The sequence below is a fragment of the Salmo trutta genome, chromosome 20 (genome assembly GCF_901001165.1).
Source record: "Salmo trutta chromosome 20, fSalTru1.1, whole genome shotgun sequence".
Lineage (NCBI taxonomy): Eukaryota > Metazoa > Chordata > Actinopteri > Salmoniformes > Salmonidae > Salmo > Salmo trutta.
This window is the reverse complement of record NC_042976.1, coordinates 36,302,731-36,330,544: the sequence shown is the minus strand read 5'-3', so window position 1 is coordinate 36,330,544 and position 27,814 is coordinate 36,302,731. Positions and strand designations below refer to the sequence as shown.

Here is a 27,814-nt window from a genome sequence, read left to right as displayed (position 1 = left end):
GTGTTTTTGTCTTCAGTCTCCTTATATGCTGTATGACTGTTTATTGTATTATGTGTAATATGCAAGATTTTGTACATTAAGAATATATTTTTCATAATGATTCAACGTAAACTACAATTTTATTATGAACTTTGAAGAGCATGTTTGACATTTTAATATTTAAGGGGCATAGCCATTGGACCTTTTGGCTAAACAGGCCCTTGGTCAAGTGGAAAACAATCAGTATCAAATATGACCATGTTTGTAGTAGATTTTGTCACTACGTTGCACAAATAAATATTGAAAATCAAATGATTGTTCTGTATGTGAAAAAACACAACTTAAAAATACAGTGTGGTTCCATACATCCTTTTTTTATTGAGCGAGAACTTTGCTCATGTAGCCTATAGCACAAAAGGCAATATCATGCCTGACAGCAACATTTTAGAAACATTTACTGGATATTTATAACTATACTATGTTGCTTAACTTCATCCAAAATAGATAAGGCAGGATTTCAACAGAGGTGGCTACATGAAAAGCTAAATTGCCAACATGACATGCCTGCTGCATGGTATTGCACCTTGCCTTATAAGTCTCAGAGGCATTGTGTAGCCTATCCTCATCAGAAAATATTTATAAAGCACACAGAATAACCTCAATTAGCCAGCTCAGTGCTTCCCTAAAGTTACCCTTGAGGGCTAATGCATACGCTCAGCACAGGATCATACTTGAAACAGTGACATAGGCCAAATAGTGTTTCAAGCAAGTAAATCATGTACAAGACTACATCAAATTTGCATACCCATTATGCATTGCTAATGGCACAGTCAAAATCACTTCACCTCTCTGATTGGCTATTGGCTTACCAATCGTCCGGTAAGAGATTGTGTGAGCCAGCCTCTACCTGTTTCTAAGCAACTGTGGCCGTTCACATCCACATCCCTCGAGGTCTCAGGTCCACTTTCTCACTTAGTCATGATTAGGAGCACACAGACAAGGAGATGATGGCTCTAGTTATCACCTCTGAGGGAGCAGGATGGCCATAGGGACTGGCCAGTCATCTAATCCCATGAACTTCCAATCTACGATTTTGGAGACTGACACATTCTTCTGAATCACAATAAGCCATGTCTGATTAGAAGGCCAAATGAAGACCAATCTCTGACAGCATCGGGGTAGCCCCAATCATTTAACTAGAATGTAATGAGAGGCCAGCTAGGGCTGCTTGAACCAGCTATCTGGTTGTAACAAAGCAGCTATCTGGTTGTATTACCTCCTGTGACACAAAGGTCCAGACCTCTTGGCAGAAGCTGTGGTAAAGTTCACCAGTGATCCTGAACTTCTTGTGAATCTATTCCATGAACACCTGTAACAGTAACAAAATCCACATTTCTCATTGAGAAATTAATTAGTGCAGAAAACAAATTAAAATGTACATTCCAACCTAAACAACAAACAAAATCTGAAACTAGTTTAATAGCCTATAGCCTAGCTATTTTATACATGCACCATTTTCTCCAACCTCCAACATGGAAATATGGAGTGTAAATAAATGGTATAATGGTATAAATGGACTAAAATCAGTCTTAAAAAAAAACATGCTAAATTCCATTTTGGCGACCACCTGAATTCCTCGTGCCCTCCGTCAGTGGCACGTCATTCACACAGAAGCACTGAAGCTGGACATTTCGACCAAAAGAATCCACACCGGTGGCCATACAGTCGCGCGCCATCACCATACAGACGCGCGCCATCATGGGAGAGACTTCGGAGAAAGTCCCAATTGCAGAGGACTTTGAACAATGCCTACCACCTGTAAGTAGCCTAAATTCAATAATTCAAATGCATTTTCCTGGGAGCAGTAGGCCTAGCCTATTATATTGTCTTTAGTGTGCAAAGTTTGAATTGCAAAGGAAATACGGCTTCCTCGTGGCGCTATGCTTTGACGTTGACTGTGTGCATTGTTGCTCACTTAGCATTCTGACCTTTCTAAAGGCATACAGTACGTCGGCCACGAAGACCCCCGTTGCTGTTGGTCGTCTCTTGAGATTTGGGGCTGCGGCTCTCATTGCCGGGGCAGTGCTGATGCTTTGCGGATCCATTGGAGCTTTCTACCTCTGGAAAGCCAGTGACAGAAATGTAAGCCTTAATTTATCGTTCATTTGATTCCATATGGGTCATTATATGATGTAACTTAATGCAGATGAGACAGGTAAATCTACCTTGAACTTGTGGGAGATGGTCTACCTGTAAGCCTGGGAACAAGAAATGTAGGCTGTGTAGTCTGCTACCTTTTACCATGTCACATTTTTTAAATGAAAAATATATTATTTTGGTAAACAAATCTCTGCACATAGTCAATAATTCATCATAAAACAACCATCTGCTATATTACCAGTGGATGATGGGCATTGAAAACGGCATTTGGATTTGCTGGTCGAAATCTTATTAAATGTCTGTTAAAATAATGTCATTATTTCTATATCAACCTATCTAATTTCACATTAGAATCACATAGCTTTCATGTGAATATTTTGGGCATGTAACTAAGGCTTGGTGGTGGGGACTGTCTCATTAGAGATACTTCAATATTTATTGGTGTTATAATGGGCTCACCTGTAGGGCAAACATCTCAGGATAGATCCATGTCAAGGCCCTGCTGCCCTCCTCTGAGACATTCTATTCAAATCAGCTGTGTGATTGGACTACACATCACAAAGTATTTTAAGTGTTGCACATGAGAATACAAGGAGGGGAGGTATTTTGAAGCATTGTGTCATGGTAGGAGTTTGCAGTAAAGATTATTGTTAGAAAGTCTGCTGGCCTATCTCTGGCTATTATAATTGTAGGTTTGGGTACTGCACATAGAGCTTTATAACATTCTATTGAGCACTTGTAGCTCATAGCTGGCAAGTTAAATATTTCAATAATTATTATGAGTGTTTACTGTATGTATTATGCATGACCTTGAATATCATTGTAACTTTCAACTTTAAAATATCATTAGGTGTACAATGTACACTACAGTATGAGCATCAACGGAAAGGTGGAGGAGGGTTCCATGGAAATCGATTCCGATAATAATCTGGAAAGGTTTCGAACTGGGAGTGGAAATGACGAGGCGTTGGAGATTCATGACTTTCACATTGTGAGTTGTACATATTTTCTCTCCAAAAGTAGTTCAACGGAGAGTTGGCATGTGCTTAGGAAAGTAGCAAAGATGTGAGTGTAAATATCCCATCTCCGTGACTCCTGCTTCAGGGAATTACAGGAATCCGGTTCTCTGGAGGGGAGAAGTGTTATATTAAATCGCAAATCAAGGCCAACCTTCCAGAGGTGGAGACGCTCAACAAGAAGTCATTGATGTTTGACCTGGTACAGTAAGCTACACTCTTAGAAAAAAAAGGTGCTATCTAGAACCTTAAAGGGTTCTTCTGCTGTCCCCATAGGAGAACCCTTTGAAGAACCCTTTTTGGTTCCAGGTAGAACCCTTTTGGGTAGCATGTAGGACCCTTTCCATAGACGGTTCTACATGGAACCCAAAAGGGTTCTATGTGGAACCGGAAAGGGTTCTCCCTGGAACCAAAAAGGGTTCTCCTATGGGGACAGCGTAAGAAGGACCCGTTTGGAAACCTTTTTTTGTGTATATACTTTTTTTGTGTATATACTAAACATAACTAGCCATAATGCTGTAACTGACCGTATTACACAAACTTTATGTGAAAATATAGACACCCCCTTCAGTTCTAGATTTTCATTTATATTACTCAAGGATATGTCAATGATTCATTACAGCTTTACATAAACAAATTCATTTGTTTACATACATTTTTTATGGAATGACTTTGATGTAAAACGTATTATAAATGGTGATAAGCCTGTGGACATACTGTATTAATAATGGCCTCATGAGGTGTCTTCAACCTGTCAGGAAGATGAGATCATGCCAGTGAAGTTTGATGAAGAGTCTCTGATGTGGGTGGCTGCTGACCAGCCCCTGAAGGACAGCAGCTTCCTCAGCACCAAGATCCTGGACCTCTGTGGAGACCTGCCCATCTTCTGGCTCCACCCCACCTATCCTAAAGGTTCTTCTGTCATGGCTCTTGCTTATCACATGGCTTGGTGATAGAATGAGAAACACAAAGTTAAGCGTAGAATAGGTGTTGGCTGTTCTAGAATGAGATATGTAATTGTTATAGAACGAGATTATCGATTGCAAAAGAGATATAGTTGTTATAGAATGAGAAGTGATAGACTGTAAACCACAAGACAGGAGATGTAGAACTGTTTTTTTTTTACAGTAGAACTGTCCTGGTCATCTACCCAATAATGAACACCAGACCAGTCAGTGACCCTTCATCTGTAAACGTTATTTACATGCTTTTACCATTCCGATTTGTCTTTCAAAGGTTAGCAAGACAACCTGAACATTCTCAGGATGTACATTATTTGGAGACTTAAACAAGATTCCCCTATCGTCTTACATTAAAAAAAGAATGATCTTGAAATATGCAAGGAATCCTTGATATCACTAACTAATTAAATTATTCAGCACGACTGAGAGAGACCGAGTATATGTAGAATTTTGCTCGGAGGACATTTGTGGTGTGTCTAGTGGTTATTGACCCAATACCTATGCCTCCTGTGGCTTCATGGAACAGATGGAGTGAGGAGAAAGAGAGACACTCAGAGAGCCAAGCGTCAGTTTGACATGGAGGAGTTTGAGGCAGCTGCTGAGGAGAGGAACACAGTGAGCCGTGCAGAGAATAGCACCTCCAAGAGAGCCACAGAGGAGGAGGCGGAGGCCACGGGCTCAGCAGCCACCGGCTCTGCCTACAACCCAGAAAACCCCTACCACGTGAGTACTGAGAATTCTGTACACTTTAAAGAGGAGTTGTTTTCTTCAAGCTTTGATTTTATTTCAGCACCCCAGGTTTCCTTTGTAAGATACTTCACTGAATGGTGAGCTTCCAAGTCTGTGTTAGGGCAAAACATGTCATTACATCCTTGACAATGAGTTCTACAGTGGGGGGGATCTGTGCAAACCCACACTCAATGCTCACTAGATTAGTTGGAATGAAGTGCCATGGGTGGGTAGGTGTTAGATGAACAGCTGCAATCTAAGGTCACTAGCAGTAGGTGATAACTTACACCCCATGTTTATGACCCCGCACTTCACAAACTGAAGTGAAAATCATTACCCCCTTAGCCACTGCACATTGATTCAGCCTGTTAGAACCGTAGGCTATGCCTGAAAGAGGACAGTTGGAAAACTGAAAAGAAATGATGTACTGCGTATGAAGTTTACTTGAAAACATTGAACAGAAACATGAATAATTTACCTCCCACTCCACAGCGCAATCAGGAGGGAGAGGAGGGCACCATGACCTTTGACCCAATGCTAGACCACCAGGGGATCTGCTGCTCAGAGTGCCGACGCAGCTACACCCACTGTCAGAGGATTTGCGAACCGTTGGGCGGCCACTGGCCTTGGCCCTACAACTACAGAGGCTGTCAGGTAGCTTGCCGAGTGATTCTGCCTTGCCGCTGGTGGGTGGCCCGCATATTAGGTATTGTGTAAGTAGGACACCCATTTTCTTAAGCCAAATATACCAATTATGCCAAATACACCAAACGTCTGAAAGGTCATGTTCTGTAAGCAATATTGTAATTTCTATGCAGATATTTATTTTGGAACTTCTAATTTGGTTGTAAATACCTGATAGCAGCAGGCGAGCTATGCTTGTTAGGATGAAACAGGGACCTCAGCCGCATGATTAAGTAAGAAAATGCCAGCTAAGACAAATCTCCACCTGGACCCTCGTAGCAACATTTAGCATATACAGCACGTACGCCTTCTCTGCAGGCAACACTTGAAAAAACAAAAAGGCCAAAACAAATGAAGCACAGCAGTAGCTTTTGATTTAGGGAATAAACATACCTAATTTCTGTCTTTTCTTTTCAACATATCTTTTCAGTAAACATATTAGCCTACCAATGCTTTTTGCACTACACTGTCTTGATGGAATGTATGGACATGTATGCAGTGATCATTATAAATGCTTAATAAAGATAATGTACAGTTTCTATGACTGTATGGTGTAAGTTTCCCCTGAAACTAATTACAGTACTAATCACATCTTCGTTGATGTGAACTTATGTGAAATGAGTGTCAGGGAAACTGTTAGGACATTTCAGTAAAAGTGACATTTCAGTAAAAAGCAATAAGACAGGTGTGGAGGGAGGTTAAGAAGCCACATAACATGCTCACAATGTCCTGCCAACCCATTTTCCACCAAAACCTAGATTGGAGTATATGTGTAAATCCCATCTACAAATCAAAGGAAATCAGATCAGCATATCTAAAGCCATATTGCAACTTCCTAAATAATTGAAAAGGGTCACGCTGAGATCGAGTCGATTTCACATGGAATGATCCCTGCTCGTCAAATTACAACAAATGTGAAATTGCACCCATTTTGTCTGTGAAGCGCCATTGAAAGCATGTAGCAGTGTGAAGGCGAAACTCACAGAGATGCTTGTGTTGATGCAGAGATCTTTCCTGGTTTTTCATGGGGTCGAGGTGCTTATCACATCTGCAGTGCTGATAAGACAGTACGTTTGCCTCCGTAGGCTATATAATATTAATCCCCCTCCCACGTCTGCAGATGCACTTAAAGGAAGGTGACAAGCATGACATATCCAGGACCTCCTGATGGCTCGTGCTCTGAAGTGCAACCGCTAAAAGAGCCCCAAGTACCCTGAAGTGATGTAAATTTGCAGGGGGGAGTCCAATTTCCATCACTGCGCTGTCACTGTCATGGTCATTAAACTAAATCAACCCGCTGTGTGTCACATAGCTCCCAATTTAAAGTCCTCTCAATAATGGAGTTATACTTGGACTGGAGATTGCAGCGCTGTATTGTATCTATGACCTGACAGCAGAAAGAGCAAGAGTAGACTAGGCTGCCATTTATTTTGTCTCTTAGAAATGACAGCCTGACAGTGCGTGTGAATATAAGAGGTAGCATAAAATAATTAATTGATCATATTGACCCCATTGGATCTCAGTGTAGTATGAACTTCAGTTCAACTAAGTCAGACACTCTATATATGTAATTTATGTAATTGAAGGTCAATTAAGAAGATAGAGTATAGTGAAGGCCACTAGGTCACCATTTTTGCACAGTGTGGATATATCATGGTTAAAGAAACAACACTAAGGAAAACATTCAGACTCTACAGACAACCAGAAAAGAGGGAAAAACTCACAAAGCCAAGAAAAAATCTAAATCACCACAAAGCAAAGCCAAAAAAACAATTTACACAGAGAATTCCATTGCCCAGAACAACAGAAGTTATGGTATCCCCGGGCCACATTTTAAAAAACGTGTTTCCTTTCGCCATCCCTAGAAGAGAAATGCACCGCTGTAGAGGGTGGAAGAGACAAATGTGTTGGAGGAGCAGCAGCCCCAGTGTGTTTGTCTCCCCTCTGGAGCCATGCTTACCCAGGGAGCCCTTCAGGCCAGGGAACAAACAGGCCTTTGTGAGCACTGACCCGCTGTGCCCAGCAGCCAGACTGCAAACCTCCACTCCCTTGCTAATGGGAAACCATAGACACAGAGTCCAACTCAGCCCACTACAGCCCAGGGCGGGGGAGTGCCAGGCTTTTCTCGCATCCACCTGCGCTTTCATCATCGTCCATCAAAACAAGGACAGGCTGGCAGGGTTCTGACTGCAGCTGTGTGAAACCGCAAGAACGCAAGCTCAAAAGGTTATTTCTTTCTTTCACAGGCACCTGCATACCTCAATGTAATACAATGTAGACACTTGTAACTAGTAACGATTTTATTTGATTCATCGGGGCTTACTAATCAAGCTTTTGTACTTTCTGGAATATGCCGTGAATACACGAGGTGGTCTGTTGGAAAAGGCTTGTTGTTGCCTCTAACACATTAGTAGTGCGAGCCACACTGGCAGGCATTCCCTGCATTTGATTGTATGTTTGCCATTACATCCAGACATTAATAGAATAAGCAGTAGTGACAGTCCGTTTTGCATCTAACCCAGTACACAGAAAACCTTTTAGACCTGCTCATTATGTTTTTCCGCAAGAGAACACTGAAATGCTTTCATTGTTAGTGGCATTTTCAGAAAAGAGCGCGTAACAAGACTTGATTTTTCCCATGGAAATATCAACACAGCCACCTACATGTCTCTTTTCTTTTCCCTTGTATGGTGAGAATGATTTTGGAACATGGATTTAAAGCTTTTTAATCCCATGGTTGAGTGACCACTAGCCCAGTGGTCTGACTCCCCCTTCTGTTAGCAGGTCTCTCTGAAGTTATCCTGCCTAAGGCTGTGGTGGCAGCCTTCCCTCTAACTTATTTAGTATGCAAGCCCCAAATGCCCATTAATTAAATGCCTGCTGGTTCTGTACAAAAAGGCTTGCCCTGTTTATTCCAGTACGTTCAAACTGTAAATTGCTTATTTAGATCTGTTTGCATCTAACGAAACAACACTAGTACTTAATGAAATGTTGAAATTCTCCTAGGCACCAGCATCTCTCTACATGCACTGTTCACTGTCTACTTTGCCTCTCCATGTATTGCACTAGGTCGGATCTACAGTTTCCTTCTTTTACTTGGATTTCAAACCTGTGTGTAGGTGGAGTGTAGGTGTAAACTGGCCATTATAGAGGACTGTATGATTGGTTCTTGGTCCAAAAGAGATGGTTAGTATGGTGGGCGTTTCCATATTGCATCTGACTACAGAGAAAGCCACAATGATGGAGGTGGGTTATCTTTATAATACAGAGAGGGATTGTATAGACTTGCTTTGAGAAAAGTTTACTACCCCTAAGGATGAAGACATTCTGCTTCCAGACCACCTACTGTACTTTTACCTTGTTAGTAAATGCTTTGAGATTAAGGCAGTACTAAATCTATGTAATACAACGGGATTGTTTCTCAGGCTTTCCCGATGTGTTTGCAGAAACCTTTCCAATGGTTTTGTACTCCTATTCTAGATGGGCTTTAGCAGAGCTATAGATATCTCAAGGCACAAATCAAGACTTCACATTTGCAAATTGTAAAGTTAGTAGCTCCTCCGCACAAATGTCAAGAGGCTTACAACATGAAAGAGTAAGTTGTCCAAAAGTGTTGCTGGGAGTACTGACAAAGTTTATGAAGAAGAAAGTAAATGTGTTTTTAATCCTCTGCAGCACGTGCAACAATGAGAGCCTGAGCGCTTAGATATGCCATCCCTGGGGCAGGCTCTATACTTAAGGCTTACAACATCCTCATTATCTCCCTCCACTCACATCAGATCCTAGCAGCAGTTTGTCACAGGCAGACTCCTCTCTGCCAGTAGGCATCAGACCAATACTCCTGCAACACTACTGTACATAATTACCATATGGACAGCATTTTGAGCCAGACGGAAGACTAAAAAGCCCTCCAGGCAGATTCCCCAGATAACTAAATTAATTTTTTAAAATCTAATTTCCATCTAATTTGCAGCAAATTATTATACAGATTTTTTTTGTACATTATTTTATAGAACAGATCAAACAAAGGTTCATACTTTGATTTTTGGGGAGTTGTTATTTTGATATACTTTTTTTCATGTATTTTTAATCTCCCCTGCTTTTCATCGGATCTCTCTATATATATTCACACACTATAATAAAACATACAGCAAATGAATAACTGTCAGCACACATGAAATGCTTGTCTGGGTTGTGTGAGCAGTTCCAGTGAGAAGTCCCTTTACCTGCCGCCCCACTGATTAATTAATTTCACACTGTTTAATTAAATCCACAGTCTGGGGAGTCTCGGTGCCACCATGGGAAACAGTATCTGGGTCTTGTGTGCACAGAGATTACTTAGGGAAGGTCTCAGACAACTTATCTCTCTCCCTCTCTCGCAGAAGTTGACACCAACGTCACAGTCTCTGGGGACGTAAGACCATGATTGTCTCAATGTCATCTGCCAGTCATGGCACAACTGCAGGGAACAGGATAGCACACACAATTTGTTTCTGTGTGATTTGGCATTCATTTGCTGTGACAGGAAAAGGTCCAACAATAATTGACAATAAGAGAATATGAGAGAAAAGTGGGGATCAGAAAGAAATACAAAGTTAACAAGACAAGGAAGATTTCTTAGCAAAAAAAGTGATGATTCTAAAAAAATATATAGAAAGACAAACCATTTCACACTGTGCGTTGTCTAAGTATAGCCGGTTATTTGAGATGTTTCCTGTGATATTCCGCTCGGATGAGTTGCTATACCAGATCATCTCCTAGATCAAAACAACACAAATTGGTTGTGTTGTAAAGGAGTTTTCCATGACCCCAGTGTCTGTGCCACAGCATCACTGTGTGTGCCAGGCTGTCAAAGCACTAGAGCAGCTCCAGAAGTTGAAATGCATGAGTGTCTGTAACACAGCAGGTATCAAAGCAGTGTGGGTTGGAAAGCACGCGTTTTCCCTCCGCCCTTTATTCACTACTAGGAGCATATTTTAGGAGAAATACCACGCACAGATTGAATAGGATGTTGTTCAAATGAGCCTGTAATTGCATGATTATGATAGAGATTTTCTGTACATGCCTTGTGATTATATCATTTAGGGGATTATGATTATGAGTTCGTACTGATGTTTGATGAGAAAATATCTGGTCCATTTCATTTTGGCACCTGAAAGTCACTCCTTTGAGATTGATTCCGTTAAATCTTTAGCGCAGCCTACTGGTGAAATGTGAAATGGGCAGAGAAGCAGACAAAGGAGGTAAACAATGTTGTATTCTGACACTGGAAAAAGAAAAAAGGGATAACAATCATACATATGTGTATGATGGGAATAATGTGTAAATAGGAATGTGTTGGACATTTACATGAATTAAAGATCAAAAGAAAACCCAGAACCTACATGGGGCCATAAGAGTGACTTTGAGCAATATCTTACACACATCACATCGTTATCCATGATTTGATTCATGGATGCTGTTTAATATGTCTGGGTATAAATCAATGCAACCATTGACATCTTTATAAATAACACAAACATACTTTACATTCTGCCAGGTACAGGATGTAACGTCAGAGTACAGAAACTCTCGTTCAGAACAGTATTATATTGCGTTAAAATGATCTGGCCCTGACAGCTAATTACGATCTTTTCATAACAGGTTGAAAGTCAGCTTCTCGCTCCAGAAGTGAAACTTTCCACACACTATGGGGAGCAATAGAATTTCTACTGAAATAGTTCTGTGGATTGATAAGGTATTGAATAGAAGGAATCCTTCCTATCTGCGCTTGCCTTGTCCTGTGACAGGACCCATCAGGTGCTCACCCCCCCCCCCCCCCCCCCCCCCCCCGACCCCATTCTGCCATCTCCGTTTTCCTTCTTTTCCACTCGCAGGTCTTTTATAAAGTGTCTCCATGCATTACACATTTAACAATGCATTAAAAATAGGCCACCATCAGTCATTCAGCAGGGAAGGCAGAATCCACCAGTGTCTCCGATTTGATAGGTTTCTCTAGGATTGGGATGTGAAGGAGTAACACAAACGTTTAAGTCAATGTCAGAGGAACGCTTTCTCTCAGACTCTCTGAGCGACGGAAATACACATTTGTGTCTTAATAATTTGTCATGCCCTCTCTGACACAGTTTTGATATTAAATTGGAGAACTAATTCGGTTATAAGCTCTTTCAAAATTCTCATTAAATTCTCAATACATTGCTGAGGTACAGTAGCATTTGTAGAAACGGAGCACTATTTTCTATGCTTCTGGGTAATCTCTTTATAGGTGGTAAGAGCATGTGATGCTGGATATGTGCCAACACTAACTGCCTTAAGGCTAAGTTTTCCAGGTAAACATCTGAAACAATACAATCATATTACGGGCTGAGGCATATCAACCTATAGGGTGTATGATATGGGTTGTAGGTGAAACCAGATGAAATGGTCGGGAGTGAGCCAAGGCCTGAGGTCTCACTCTCTCTGTCTGAGTGTCACGTGCCAAAAAGCAGATGTTCCACTGATGACCATCTCACAATAGACAACGCCACAGGTTTTGTTACTTAAACAGCAGTATACCACTAACAACAGTACATGTGACGTCTAGAGTCAGACGTGAGACTGAGAGTGCAGAACCAATAAAGTCAATGAGGAACAGCCATAGGCTATTTGTCATTTACAGAAACTCAGACATAATTCTAGTCATCATCGAACATAAGATAAAGAGGACCTCTTGTTACTGTAAAAGGCATTTTATTACTGATCAAAATAAATCAGTCTTGGAATTACATTCATAGAACAACACTGAATAGGCCATCTTAGCAATACAGTGGCTTGCGAAAGTATTCACCCCTTTGGCATTTTCCCTATTTTGTTGCCTTACAACCTGGAATTAAAATAGATTTTTTTGGAGGGGTTGTATCATTTGATTTACACAACATGCCTACCACTTTGAAGATGCAAAATATTTTTTATTATTGTGAAACAAACAAGAAATAAGACCAAAAAACTGAAAACTTGAGCATGCAAAACTTTTCACCCCCCAAAGTCAATACTTTGTAGAGACACCTTTTGCAGCAATTACAGCTGCAAGTCTCTTGGTGTATGTCTCTATAAGCTTGGCACATCTAGCCACTGGCAAAACTGCTCCAGCTCCTTCAAGTTGGATGGGTATGCTGGTGTACAGCAATATTTAAGTCATACCACAGATTCTCAATTGGATTGAGGTCTGGGCTTTGACTAGGCCATTCCAAGACATTTAAATGTTTCCCCTTAAACTCGAGTGTTGCTTTAGCAGTATGCTTAGGGTAATTGTCCTGCTGGAAGGTGAATCCCCCTTCCCAGTCTCAAATCTCTGGAAGACTGAAACAGGTTTCCCTCAAGAATTTCCCTGTATTTAGCGTCATCCATCACTCCTTCAATTCTGACCAGTTTCCCAGTCCCCGCTGATGGAAAACGAGAATACCATCCGAGAATACCATCCCCACAGCATGATACTGCCACCACCATGCTTCACTGTGGGGATGGTATTCTCGGGTGATGAGAGGTGTTGGGTTTGCACCAGAAATAGCTTTTTCCTTTTTCCTTGATGGCCAAATTTTAGTCTTGATGGCCAATGGCCAATTTTAGTCTCATCTGGCCAGAGTACCTTCTTCCATATGTTTGGGAAGTCTCCCACATACCTTTTGGCGAACAACAAACATGTTTGCTTCTTTTTTATTTTTCTGGTCACTCTTCCGTAAAGCCCAGCTCTGTGGAGTGTATGGCTTAAAGTGGTCCTATGGACAGATACTCCAATCTCCACTGTGGAGCTTTGCAGCTCTTTCAGGGTTATCTTTGGCCTCTTCTTTGCCTCTCTAATTAATGCCCTCCTTGCCTGGTCCGTGAGTTTTGGTGGGCGGCCCTCTCTTGGCAGGTTTGTTGTGGTGCCATATTCTTTCCATTTTTAATAACGGATTTAATGGTGCTCCGTGGGATGTTCAAAGTTTCGGATATTTTTTCATAACTCAACCCTGATCTGTACTTCTCCACAACTTTGTCCCTGACCTGTTTGGAGAGCTCCTTGGTCTTCCTGGTGCCGCTTGCTTGGTGGTGCCCCTTGCTTAGTGGTGTTGCAGACTCTGGGGCCTTTCAGAACAGGTGTATATATACTGAGATCATGTGACACTTAGATAGCACACTGGTGGACTTTATTTAACAAATTATGTGACTTCTGAAGGTAATTGGTTACACCAGATCTTATTTAGGGGCTTCATAGCAAAGGGAGTGAATACATATGCACGCACCAATTTTCCATTTTTGAAACAAGTAATTTTTTTTCATTTCACTTCACCAATTTTGACTATTTTGTGTATGTCCATTACATGATATCCAAATAAAAATCCATTTAAATTACAGGTTGTAATGCAACAAAATAGGAAAAACGCCAACGGGGGATGAATACTTTTACAAGGCACTGTAATTACAGGCAAATGTCCATAGACAGATAAAGACAGAAAAAAAACAAGAACATAACAAAATACAAAGCAAGAAAAAAAAAACTTTAGTACATATGTCAAAGTAATTTATTGTGTTAAATAGTCAAGCATCCTCTTACTCAAGTGGAGGTGGGCTTTTAGCTCTAATGTTGCTCAGCTTACTCCTGTAACTTTGACTTCAATATAGACTGTACCTCTTAAAGTGTCAATACCTGAGTCGGTAATTATTTTATTATTTCACCTTTATTTAACCAGGTAGGCTAGTTGAGAACAAGTTCTCATTTACAACTGCGACCTGGCCAAGATAAAGCAAAGCAGTTCGACACAAACAACAACACAGAGTTACACATGGAATAAACAAACATACAGTCAATAATACAGTCAAAAAAGTATATATACAGTGTGTGCAAATGAGGTAAGATAAGGGAGGTAAGGCAATAAATAGGCCATGGTGGTGAAGTAATTACAATATAGCAATTAAACTCTGGAGTGATAGATGTGCAGAAGATGAATGTGCAAGTAAAGATACTGGGGTGCAAAGGAGCAAGATAAATAAGTAAATACAGTATGGGGATGAAGTAGTTGGATGGGCTATTTACAGATGGGATATGTACAGGTGCAGTGATCTGTGAGCTGCTTTGACAGCTGGTGCTTAAAGTTAGTGAGGGAGATATGAGTCTCCAGCTTCAGTGATTTTTGCAGTTCGTTCCAGTCATAGGCACCAGAGAACTGGAAGGAAAGGCGGCCAAAGGAGGAATTGGCTTTGGTGGTGACCAGTGAAATCTACCTGCTGGAGCACGTGCTATGGGTGGGTGCTGCTATGGTGACCAGTGAGCTGAGATAAGGCGGGGCTTTACCTAGCAAAGACTTGTAGATGACCTGGAGCCAGTGGGTTTGACGACGAATATGAAGCGAGGGCCAGCCAACGAGAGCATACAGGTTGCAGTGGTGGGTAGTATATGGGGCTTTGGTGACAAAATGGAAGGCACTGTGATAGACCACATCCAATTTGTTGAGTAGAGTGTTGGAGGCTATTTTGTAAATGACATCACCGAAGTCGAGGATCCGTAGGATGGTCAGTTTTACCAGGGTATGTTTGGCAGCATGAGGGAAGGATGCTTTGTTGCAAAATAGGAAGCTGATTCTAGATTTCATTTTGGATTGGAGATGCTTAATGTGAGTCTGGAAGGAGAGTTTACAGTCTAACCAGACACCTAGATATTTGTCCACATATTCTAACTCAGAACCATCCAGAGTAGTGATGCTGGACGGGCGGGCAGGTGCGGGCAGCGATCTGTTGAGGAGCATGCATTTAGTTTTACTTGCATTTAAGAGCAGTTGGAGGCCATGGAAGGAGAGTTGTATGGCATTGAAGCTCATCTGGAGGGTTGTTAACACAGTGTCCAAAGAAGGGTCAGAAGTATACAGAATGGTGTTGTCTGCGTAGAGGTGGATCAGAGAATCACCGGCAGCAAGAGCTACACCATTGATGTATACAGAGAAGAGAGTCGGCCCGAGAATTGAACCCTGTGGCACCCCCATAGAGACTGCCAGAGGTCCGGACAACAGGCCCTCCGTTTTGACACGCTGAACTCTTTGAGAAGTAGTTGGTGAACCAGGCGAGGCAGTCATTTGAGAAACCAAGGCTGTTGAGTCTGCCGATAAGAATGTGGTGATTGACAGAGTCGAAAGCCTTGGCCAGATCGATGAATACGGCTGCACAGTATTGTCTTTTATCGATGGCGGTTATGATATCATTTAGGACCTTGAGTGTGGCTGAGGTGCACCCATGACCAGCTCTGAAACCAGATTGCATAGCGGAGAAGGTACAGTGGGATTAGAAATGGTCGGTAATCTATTTCGAAGACCTTAGAAAGGCAGAGTAGGATAGATATAGGTCTGTAGCAGTTTGGGTCTAGAGTGTCTCCCCCTTTGAAGAGGGGGATGACTGCGGCAGCTTTCCAATCTTTGTGAATCTCAGACGACACAAATGTGAGGCTGAACAGGCTACTAATAGGGTTTGCAACAATTTCGGCAGATCATTTTAGAAAGAGAGGGTCCAGATTGTCTAGCCCGGCTGGTTTGTAGGGGTCCAGATTTTGCAGCTCTTTCAGAATATCAGCTATCTGGATTTGGGTGAAGGAGAAATGGGGAGGATTGGGCGAGTTGCTGTGGGGGTGCAGGGCTGTTGACCGGGGTAGGGGTAGCCAGGTGGAAAGCATGGCCTGCCGTAGAAAAATTATTATTGAAATTCTCAATTATGTTGGATTTATCGGAGGTGACAGTGTTTCCTAGCCTCAGTGCAGTGGGCAACTGGGAGGAGGTGCTCTTATTTTCCATGGACTTTACAGTGTCCCAGAACTTTTTTGAGTTTGTGCTACAGGATGCAATTTTCTGTTTGAAAAAGCTAACCTTAGCTTTCCTAACTGCCTGTGTATATTGGTTCCTAACTTCCCTAGAAAGTTTCATATCACGGGGGCTATTCGATGCTAATGCAGTACACCACAGGATATTTTTGTGCTGGTCAAGGGCAGTCAGGTCTGGATTGAACCAAGGGCTATATCTGTTGCTGGTTCAAACATTTTTGAATGGGGCATGCTTATTTAAGATGGTGAGGAAGGTACTTTTAAAAAACGACCAGGCATCCTCTACTGATGGGATGGGCTCAATATCCTTCCAGGATACCCAGGCCAGGTTGATTAGAAAGGCCTGCTTGCTGAAGTGTTTTAGGGAGCATTTAACAGTGATGAGGGATGGTCGTTTTACCGCAGACCCATTACGGATGCAGGCAATGAGGCAGTGATCGCTGAGATCTTGGTTGAAGACAGCAGAGGTGTATTTGAAGGGCAAGTTGGTTAGAATGATATCTATGAGGGTGCCCATGTTTACGGATTTGGGGTTGTACCTGGTAGGTTCATTGATAATTTGTGTGAGATTGAGGGCATCAAGCTTAGATTGTAGGATGGCCAGGGTGTTAAGCATGTCCCAGTTTAGGTCACCTAGCAGCACGAGTTCTGAAGATAGATGGGGGGCAATCAATTCACATATGGTGTCCAGGGCACAGCTGGGGGCAGAGGCTGGTCTATAGCAAGCGGCATCGGTGAGAGTCTTGTTTCTGGAAAGGTGGATTTTTAAAAGTAGAAGCTCGAATTGTTTTGGTACAGACCTGGATAGTAAGACAGAACTCTGTATGCACCAACAACATAGGCATTTCTAAGGGACATAGACAAAAAGACATACAGTCAACCAACAGTCAACCACCAAACTATCAATTAATATGTTGAGGACAGACTTAATATAGCTGGCCGGAGATTTGGGTTCTGGGTTGCAGAGATTACTATCAACAGACTCAGATTTCCAAGGTTTACTATGCTGTAAATGTTCTTATTAACATGCAAACTAGCACTGTGAACGCCCTTAGATTAAACCTTTGCTATGAGTGTACGCTGATTCAGCATTGACCTGTTCAACTGTCTAGTATCTAGTTCAGCTTGGGTCACTGTTTTCCAGGACTGTATTCTTCAGCTATCACCTACTCAAGTCATTGCCCTCACAAATGTAGTGGTGTCAGTCAGTGAGGCAGGAATGACCTTGAACAGAGTCCATACAGCATCCATCACACTGTCAGCCTATACCTCTCCTTCTGTCTCATGTGTAAGAACTGAAATAGCAAATAATGAGGAAGATTATATTGTATCTTACCTTATAACAGGTTTTGAATCGTTTGCTGACCATGTACAGAGCAATAGGGTTGATAAAGGAGCTCAGCTATGCCATATTAATGCCAATATAGTCCAGGACAAGAAATACACTAAAAAGGATGAGTGGATCAAGTAAGTAACACAAACCACAATTAAAAACAGCAGTGACAATCGAATGTATGCTTTTACATTACCTCAGTAGCTGACAACTTTTGGGATCCTTCTCATCATAAATGGTGAGTTTTAAGATTCTGCTCAGGTACAGTGGTAACCAACAGAGGGCAAACACAAGCACCAAGCAAAACACTGCCTTGGCCACTTCTCATCTCTGTGAAAACAGATGAGATTTATGTTAGACATTTTAATGTCATCATATAAATAAATATATTATGGCGGTAGCGCACTTGTCTACACCATGGGTCGCTATATCCTGTCCTGGAGAGCTACTGGATGTGCAGGCTTTTATTACACCCCAGCACTAAGACACCTGCTTCAAATAATCAACTAATCATGGGCTGGACAATGGATCAGTTGAGCCAGGTGTGTTACTGCTGGCAGGCACATGCACAGATACGGCTCTACATGTGCAGAGCACATGCCCATTTGCCCTTCCAGTCTCCAAAGTTCCCTTTTCAGTAGGAGTATAATTTCCACCCCCCATTTTTTCGGGGGGGGTATACAGTTTTTTGCATTGTTGTTCTGAACCCATTAAATTCTCATCTATGCTTCAGAACCAAAAAGTTGCAAGTCTTGATGGTTGACCAATGACCAGTCATCAGCATTGGAACGCAAAGGCGGGCACACTTATTGATTGAAGCCATAAATAAAACTTTTTTCATTTCCTCCAATTTTGCCAAAAACAGAGTAGGCCTACGTTTATCATCCATATAAAACACACTTTAGCAATCTACAACTGACTCATCTCTGCTTCATAATTTTCATATTTCAGGCCTAGCTTGGGAGCCAACTGGTTATATTTCTAAAGATAAGCAACTGTAACATCGTAGTGCCTTCAATATTACTCTAACAAATGAATTAAAATATTTGTCAGGAAGAACAGGGCTACCCTTGCCTGATGACTCAAATTGAATTCTTCCGCTGCTCTATGTTCTCTACATACTTCAGCCTGAGACTGCCATTGTTAAAGTCATTTGTGGGACTGCCATCGTTGAAATAATTTGTTGTGACGTCAATATGAGGGGTGTTGTACAAAACAAAGTCATCAGCGATTGGATCTCTAACCAATCAGAATATCAAAGCCAATGATGAATTTTCAAAGTGCCACTTATCCACATGTGTTCTGGCTCTGGGCCATCCCATCGGTTTCTTGGACCAATCAGCACGGTTAGAATGTATTTGCGCTTTAGAAATCATCGGGGAGGTACACAGATCCAGACTCTATGAGGGGATTCGATTCATCTAGCCTTTTGCACTGTGTGTAAATTGATTGCATTTGTTTTGGAACTGGGCTACCTTCCAGGCGTGATCCAGGTGCCTGCCCTGCTCTGTCAGATGGTGAAGTCAGCTCAAAACAAAAGTGATGTAATTAAGCTCATGTAGTAATTTGCAGTACTCCGTTTTCCCATGCAAAAGTGATTGCTTTTAATAAAAAAATATATATATCTGCCTTCCCAATGAAAACTAGTTAGAAAATTAAAACATCTATTCTATGGAAAAAAAATATGTTGTACGTTTCTGTACAATGCCTTGTGACAACATGACAGCTGCTTTTGCCCGTTCACATCATGGGCCACAGACCGGTGCCCCATGGGCTGAGCATAATCGAATCCGCCCATTGTTGAGAAGAAACTACTAATACCAACCATTATCTGGTCCAGGTCACAGTTATAAATGAGAACTTGTTCTCAACTAGCTTACCTGGTTAAATAAAGGTCAAATAAAAAATAAAATAAAAAAACTTAAGCACTCCATTAAGTTGTGCCTGATGTCGTCCATTTGAATGGGGACCATCCAAAACAGAGTGGAATCGAAACTCCCCCTTCCGGCTGAAGGCTCCATTGCGAGACGAACTCTGCATACTTTGATGAACAGGAAGTCACCAAACCACTGAAGATGAAAATATGTGGTTTTTCAACAATAGGTTTATGGGATAGCTAGCAAACATGTAAACACTTACCCATTCCTACAAGTGAGTACTATTTAATACACATTAAACTTTATTACTGTTGCCTCCCCTTTTAGCTTTTAGCTGCTAGAAAGTTATAGAAACATGTTTTATTATCAACTGAAACAATATTGTTCTAGTGTCTTGAATGAAAAGGTAAAATTGTACAATTTCCCCAAATAAATGCAATCCCTGTCTAGAGACTAGATTCTCCTCCATGTTGTCTTGCGTTGTAAAACCCTCTCAATGCTCGCCATCCAGTAGTGGAACGAGATTGAATGAAGATGATGTACGGAGTAAGGAAATACATCACTATGTAAACGGAGCATTCATCCGTGGGCGTGGTGTAGCGTTTGGCGGGAGAAATGCCACATTCATGTGCTCGTGGGAACTCAGAAATGTACATCATGCTAACAGGTTGAAGCTATACACGCGCAGCGTACAACCAGTTAAGAAGTCGAAATGTTCTGAGTTTCCTAGTTCCAACCAGCCCTTGAACATAGCAAAAAGAGCACTCTGCAGGCAGCCCTCCAAAGTGATGGCGTGGTGCAGACAGAACATGCTTTCCATCTGATCCTGCAGTCTCCGCTACAAGTAGGCCATATGATTCTGCTTTCTCTGGACTCCAGAAAATTGACAGGATATACAGTGTGTTCGGAAAGTATTCAGACCCCTTCACATTTTGTTACATTACAGCCTTACTCTAAAATTGATTTTTTTTTAAATCCTCATCAATCTACACACAATACCCCATATTGACAAAACAAAAAAAGGTTTATATACATTTTTGCAAAATTAGAATAAATGAAAAGGAAATTAACATTTACATAAGTATTCAGACCCTTTACTCAGTACTTTGTTTAAGCACCCTGGCAATGATTACAACCTTGAGTCTTATTGGGTATGATGCTTCAAGCTTGGCACACCTGTATTTGGGGAGTTTCTCCCATTATTCTCTGCAGATCCTCTCAAGTTCTGTCAGGTTGGATGGGGAGTGTTGCTTCACTGATATTTTCAGGTCTCTCCAGAGATGTTCAATCGGGTTCAAGTTCTTGTCCCGAAGCCACACCTGCGTTGTCTTGGCTGTGTGCTTAGGGTTGTTGTTCTGTTGGAAGGTGAACCTTTGCCCCAGTCTGAGGGCCTGAGAGCTCTGGAGCAGGTTTCCATCCAGGATCTCTCTGTACTTTGCCCCCTGTTCCTCTTTCCCTCGAAAATGACTAGTCTCCCAATCCCTGAAAAACATTCCTGGAGCATGAAGCCGCCACCACCATGCGTCACCGTAGGAATGGTATTTGTCAGGTGATGGTGGTGCCTGGTTTCCTCCAGACGTGACACTTGGCATTCAGGCCAAAGAGTTCAATCTTGTCTTCATCAGACCAGATAATCTTGTTTCTCATGGTCTGAGAGTCCTTTAGGTGCATTTTGGCAAACTCCAAGCGGGCTGCCATGTGCCTTTTAATGAGGAGAGCCTTCCATCTGGCCACTCTACCATAAAGGCCTGATTGGTGGAGTGCTGCAGAAATGTTTGTCATTCTCCAATCTCCACAGAGGAACTCTGGAGCTCTGTCAGAGTGACCATTGGGTTCTTGGTCACCTCCCTGACCAAAGCCCTTCTCCCCTGATTGCTCAGTTTGGCCAGGCGGTCAGCTTTAGGAAGAGTCTTGGTGGTTCCAAACTTCTTCCATCTAAGAATGATAGAGGCACCTGTCTTCTTGGGGACATTCAATACTGCAGAAATGTTTTGGCACCCTTCCCCAGATCTGTGCCTCGACACAATCCTGTATTGGAGCTCTACGGACAATTCCTTCGTCCTCATAACTTGGTTTTTTTCTCTGACATGCAGTGTCAACGGTGGGACTTTATATAGAGAGGTGTGTACCTTTCCAAATCACGTCCAATCAATTGAATTTACCACAGGTGGACTACAATCAAGTTGTAGAAACATCTCAAGGATTGTCAATGGAAACAAGATATACCTGAGCTCAATTTCGAGTCTCATAGCAAAGGGTCTGAATACGAATGTCAATACATTTGCAAAAATTTGTAAAAATCTGTTTTAGCTTTGTCATTATGGGGTATTGTGTGTAGATTCACGAGGAAAAAAAACAATTGAGTCAATTTTATAATAAGGCTGTAATGTAACAAAACGTGGAACAATACTGAATACTTTCTGAATGCGCTGTATCCCTAGTTTATATTGGCTGTTAACATGAATTACTTTCAGCTTCAAATGTAGGTGCAAAACACAGTTTGTTTCTGTAGCCTATCTTGCTTTTTGAAAATGCATCATCGTTTATGGCTGTAATGACAGGCTACATTTGCACAGTGTGCATGTGTGTGCGTGGGAGGTCGCAAGTTTTGTACTGTGATAAATGGAGTTTGTAGACATACTGTATGGCCACACATTGATTAATTCACCTGTGTGCAAGTAACTGTGGGGAACTGCACACGTGCGAGTGGGACAGGACTCTGTACTGAGGACTGGGTAGGAAACCCCGTTCTCTGGTGTTGGGGAGCAATTACGTTGAGGACACGGCATGAGATTGCCAGGCGAGGAATGGCAGTGAGAACTCCTTTGTTTTGGTAAAGCTATAGCATGAGTTGGTTCTTTGCCTAGGGTTAGGTTTCTACCAAGAGCTGTTTTGATCAGAACAATCATTTTTGTAAGAAAAGTGTTCTTTGTAAATCAAAGGGTTCTTCTACCTAGAACATTTAACATCCTAAGAACTGTTTTTGGAAGAAAGAGTTCTTTGATGATTCTTTGGAAGCCAGGAAGGTTTCTTTGGAAGGCGAGAAGGGTTCTACATAGAACCATATAGAATATTTCCCAGAATGCTCTATTGCAGTGACATTTTCAGAATTGTTTGTTTTAATATAATATCTGTGTTTTTGCATTTACATTGATTGGTTACTACATTTTATGCTACACGAAAATAAATAACATAAATTTTTCTAAACTAATCCAATCTGTTGGATATATTGCACCCGCTACTTAGAGGTTGTTCCAGGTTGTCTCAGTAGTCAACGTTCCCTACCCTGGCAGTCATTCTGAATGCAGGTTGAGGGTGATTAATAATCCCACTTGTTGTCTATCCTAACTGTCTGGATTCCAATACACATCACTTTGCCAGCCAGCATAATGTAATTTTCAGGCCTGATGTGGCCTGTAAACCAAGCGATTCCTAACACCACTGTGTTAGTGTATAACTAGGCCCTCAAAGAAAGGCCTTATGATTTAAGTAATGTATTGTCATAAATAATGACATTTTAAATTCTAATCAGGCTGGTGGAAACGTTCATAGGGGGTTCTAGGAAGAACCCTCCAAAGATAAAAAGGGTTATCAGTAGAACCCTTCATAGGCAGTTCTAGGAAGTATCTTTAGATGATAAATGGTTCTTTGTAGAACCCTTCCTAGAGGGTTCTAGGTAGAACCATATACAGGCTGTTCTTTGAGGAACCCTACATAGAGAGTTCTAGATAGAACCCTCTGCAAAGCGTTCTACCCAGCACCAAAAAGAGTTCCCCTAATGGGACAATCCGAAGAATCCTGTATGGTTCTACTTAGCACTTTTTTTTCTAAGAGTGTAGCTTGGACAGAGCCTGAAGAACAATGGGTTTATAGATGCAGAGACTGAGTGTTGGGCATTAGGCCGAAGAGTATCGAGCTAACATAGCTTAGCCTGACTTATCCCGAAGACGGGAGTGTGTGAGTGATGACAGCATTTGGCATTCGGCTGAAGATTAGGAACTACATAATCATTTCACACAGACTGTGTTTCTGGCCTCGGCTGAAGAATTGTGTGCGGGTGATTAGGACTATTTTGGCATCGGCCGAAGAGGAGGGGTGCTCAAGTGAACTTTGTCAGGACTTTGGTCTGAAGAAGAGCACAGTTTGCACTGTTCAATAAGAGACTGAGCCTGGCTGGAGCCGAATAATTGTTGCCTAACAGATACAAACATTGTTTAGCAAAATAGTTTAGCAAAATACTTTACTCATCAGATTGTGCTCCTTTCCTTCTTGTAATAATTGCTCAACTAGCCTGTGACCCAGTTGCAGGGATTTTATTTGGGCGTGCCCTTTTTTTGTTGTTGAGCACATGCCGCCCAAAAGGTCTGTGCCTGGATATGACTGCTGGACTGGAGCAGAAAACTACACATCTAATATCACTCCAGTTCTAGAGCTGGAGATTTCTGGTCTGTACTCACCTGTTTGGTATAGTCGCTCAGTGCATTCTCATTCCTCCTCAGAATCTTCCAGATCATCAGAGTGTAGAAGACAGCTGTGCAAGCCAGCGGCATGCAGAAGTAGAAGCGGAAAAGTTACCAGTCTTTTGCTGATTTATAAAACTGTTATGAAAACATAATAAAGAACAGTATTAGTGTTGCTCTTTCAGATTTGATCTAACTACTGGAATGTGATGATAAGCACACCTCACTGGCTTCATTATATAATCTGTGTCATTTTCATTTATTATCAAAAGAAAACAAAAGAAAACATATTATTGACCTTGCTTTCTATATTACTCAATTTTGTCTGGATCCACAAATTACCTGCAAGAACTGATTTGTTTTTTTTGGGATGAAGGAGACATATTGTCAGATGCTGTCCTCTATAGTCTATTATTATCGTATCAAAGCCGACAACTTCAGGCACAGCCAGAATTGTTGATATCACCCATGTCAAAGTTATTTCTACTGCTGTGCACGTTGAAGCCCCAATGCCTTTGATTCGATTCCAGAATGCAACAGCTCGATACCTAGGAAATCAGTAGGGAAATTATGTGGCTGGGGAGCATTTTGTTCATAACAATTAAAGAACATATTACAACGAAAGGGAGTTTCAAGGCCTACTACAAGAGAATTAACTTTTGACATGTAGATATCTGTCACGTCCTGACCAATATTTAGGTATTATTTGTATTATATTTGGTCAGGACGTGGCAGAGGTATATTTGTTTTGTATTGTGGGGTTTTGTGTGTGGTGTAGTGGGGTGTGTTAGTTTTGGTATAGGTTCTAGGTTCGTTTTTCTATGTGTAGTTTTGGTTGCTGGACTCTCAATTGGAGGCAGGTGTTTCTAGTTGCCTCTGATTGGGAGTCCTATAAGTAGGTGTGTGTTTGTTTGGTAGGTTGTGGGTAGGTGTATTTTGCACTGCGTTTATTCTGCCTGTAAAACTGTCACTAGTCTTTATTCGTTTTCTTGGTTTTTCTCCGTGTTCTCTTTATTCAATTAAAATATAAGATGAGCATTCACATCCCGGCTGCGTTTTGGTCTGTACAACCCAACGAAGTCTGTGACAATATCAGCCAACTTTCACAATGTTACTCTTCATATAACAATTTTATTAATTCTCTGGTTTTGGCATGTTAAATGGAAGTAATACAGTTATTTCCAACTACACTACATGACCAAAAGTATGTGGACCCCTGCTAGTCAAACATCTCATTCCAGAATCATGATCCGCCCCTTTTTTAAATTTTCACCTAAAATGACATATACAAATCTAACTGCCTGTAGCTCAGGACCTGAAGCAAGGATATGCATATTCTTGATACCATTTGAAAGGAAACACTGAAGTTTGTGGAAATGTTAAATTAATGTAGGAGAATATAACACATTAGATCTAGTAAAATATGATACAAAAAATGCTTTTTTGTATTTTTTTTTAAATACTAAATTATCTTTGAAATGCAAGAGAAAGGCCATAATGCAAAGTTTTAGACTGATCCAATGAACCATTGCATTTCGGTTCAAACTTTTATATCAAGACTGCCCAAATGTGCCTAATTGGTTTATTAATACATTTTCAAGTTCATAACTGTGCACTCTCCTCAAACAATCGCATGGCATTATTTCACCGTATTAGCTACTGTAAATTGGACAGTGCAGTTAGATTATCAAGAATTTAAGCTTTCTGCCAATATCAGATATGTCTATGTCCTAGGAAATGTTGTTGTTACTTACGACCTCATGCTTATCACATTAGCCTACGTTAGCTCAACTGTCCCGCGGGGGACCCACCGATCATGTAGAGGTTATTAATATGGAGTTGGTCCCCTCTTTGCTGCTATAACAGCCTCCACTCTTCTGGGAAGGCTTTCCACTAGATGTTGGAACATTGCTGCAGGGACTTGCTTCCCTTCAGCCACAAGAGCATTTGTGAGGTCAGGCACTGATGTTGGGTGATTAGGCCTGGCTCGAAGTCGGCATTCCAATTCATCCCAAAGGATGATGGAGTTGAGGTCAGGGCTCTGTGCAGCCAGTCAAGTTTTTCCACACCGATCTCGACAAACCATTTCTGTATGGATATTGCTTTGTGCAAAAACAGGATGCTGAAACAGGAAAAGACCTTCCCCAAACTGTTGCCACAAAGTTGGTAGCACAGAATTGTCTTGAATGTCATTGTATGCTGTAGTGTTAAGGGGCCTAGCCCGAACCATGAAAAATAGCCCCAGACCATTATTCCTCCTCCACTAAACTTTACAGTTGTCACGAACAGTTCTTGTGCTGACGTTGCTTCCAGAGGCAATTTGGAAATCAGTAGTGTGTGTTGCAACCGAGGACAGATGATTTTTATGCGCTACGTGCTTCAGCACTTGGCGGTCCTGTTCTATGAGCTTGTGTGGCTTACCACTTTGCGACTGAGCCGTTGTTGCTCCGAGACGTTTCCACTTCACAATAACACTTACAGTTGACATGGGCCGCTCTAGCAGGGCAGAAATTTGATGAACTGACTTGTTAGAAAGGTGGCATCCTTTGACTGTGCCACGTTGAAAGTCACTGAGATCTTCAGTAACGCCATTCTACTGCCAATGTTTGTCTATGGAGATTACATGTCTGTGTGCTCAATTTTATACATCTGTCAGCAACGGGTGTGGCTGAAATAGCCAAATCCACTAATTTGAATGGGTGTCCAGATACACTATATATACAAAGGTAATTTGGAACAGAAATGTGACTTGAATATGCAATCTTCTTACCAGTCAATGCATAAGGCACATAAACTCAGCACTGTAATTCCAACAGATGTTTTCTGGATGAAGGGAACTAGTTTACAGAGCACCAAACCAAATGACCAGTCCTTAGCCATGAGCTGCAAAGACATGTCAACATTTAGGTCAGACAAAATAATTTGTAACCAACACGAACACAAAAAAAAAACACTTTTATAAAACAATCAGATGTTGACCATTATGATAATCAAATCAAAATATATATTTTATGTCAGGATAGACAGTAACTGTACACCAAATTGCAAATAACTCACCCTGTAAGCGTTGATTGGAAAGTCTATCACGATATGCAGCATGTTTCCCAAAGTAACCAGCAATAAGAATGTTAGGTCCACTTTTGTTTTCATATATGATCCTCAACATCGCTGAATTTCCAACTATTCCAACGATGAATACAACAACAGACATCACGGTATTGATGTATTTGAATGTGTCTCTGATTCCAGTTGACACTAAGCACATATGATGGGGTGGGGTGTTTTGTCCTGGCATTTTGAATAAGGGAATGAAGCTATTGGATTTGTGGTCCGCTGTAAGCTCTACAACACCTGGAGAGGATGTTTCAAAGAGTTGAATAATAGGAGCTGGTTGTTGATTCTGATCATTGGTCGCTGCTCTGATTATTAAAATCATTCCATTGGCGAGCAGCAGAGACAGAACTACAGAGCTAAAATTTCCATTGTAGATGATTTCTTCAAAAGGCCCGGCAATTTATCCTCAGGTAGCAATCTGCAAATGAGAATGTAAACCATTACTTGACACATTAGAACCTGGAGAGATACCAAAAACAAATCAAATTGGTATAAAGTATATTTGATTACAACAAAAAGCATGAATGATTGTCTGTGAAAATATAGATAACATTGAAATATGTCAGCTTACTAATCAATCAGGCATCAAATTGTTCTCCACAATCAGATAGTGCAGTGCCAATTGTAGCCTCAACAAGCAGCAGTCTGTGGCCTAACTCATACAGCTAAGGCAGATGAAGG

At 41.4% G+C, this 27,814-nt stretch overlaps 1 protein-coding gene and 1 pseudogene across 2 annotated transcripts; one reads left to right on the top strand and one right to left on the bottom strand.

Annotated features, from left to right (window-relative positions):
* Nucleotides 1-1,685: 1,685 nt before the first annotated feature.
* Nucleotides 1,686-6,071, top strand: cnmd (chondromodulin). Of its 2 annotated transcripts, none has more exons than XM_029703103.1 (7): nt 1,686-1,797; nt 1,978-2,121; nt 2,990-3,130; nt 3,244-3,357; nt 3,914-4,067; nt 4,644-4,840; nt 5,339-6,071. In XM_029703103.1, the coding sequence occupies exons 1-7, from the start codon at nt 1,738-1,740 to the stop codon at nt 5,561-5,563; spliced, it is 1,035 nt and encodes a 344-aa protein (XP_029558963.1). In that variant the 5' UTR covers nt 1,686-1,737; the 3' UTR covers nt 5,564-6,071. The 2 variants fall into 2 exon arrangements, with proteins under 2 accessions (XP_029558963.1, XP_029558962.1); XM_029703102.1 differs by having other exon boundaries at nt 3,896-4,067.
* A 6,044-nt stretch (nt 6,072-12,115) lies between these two features.
* LOC115156367 (endothelin receptor type B-like) lies at nt 12,116-27,520 on the bottom strand (annotated as a pseudogene).
* Nucleotides 27,521-27,814: the final 294 nt, after the last annotated feature.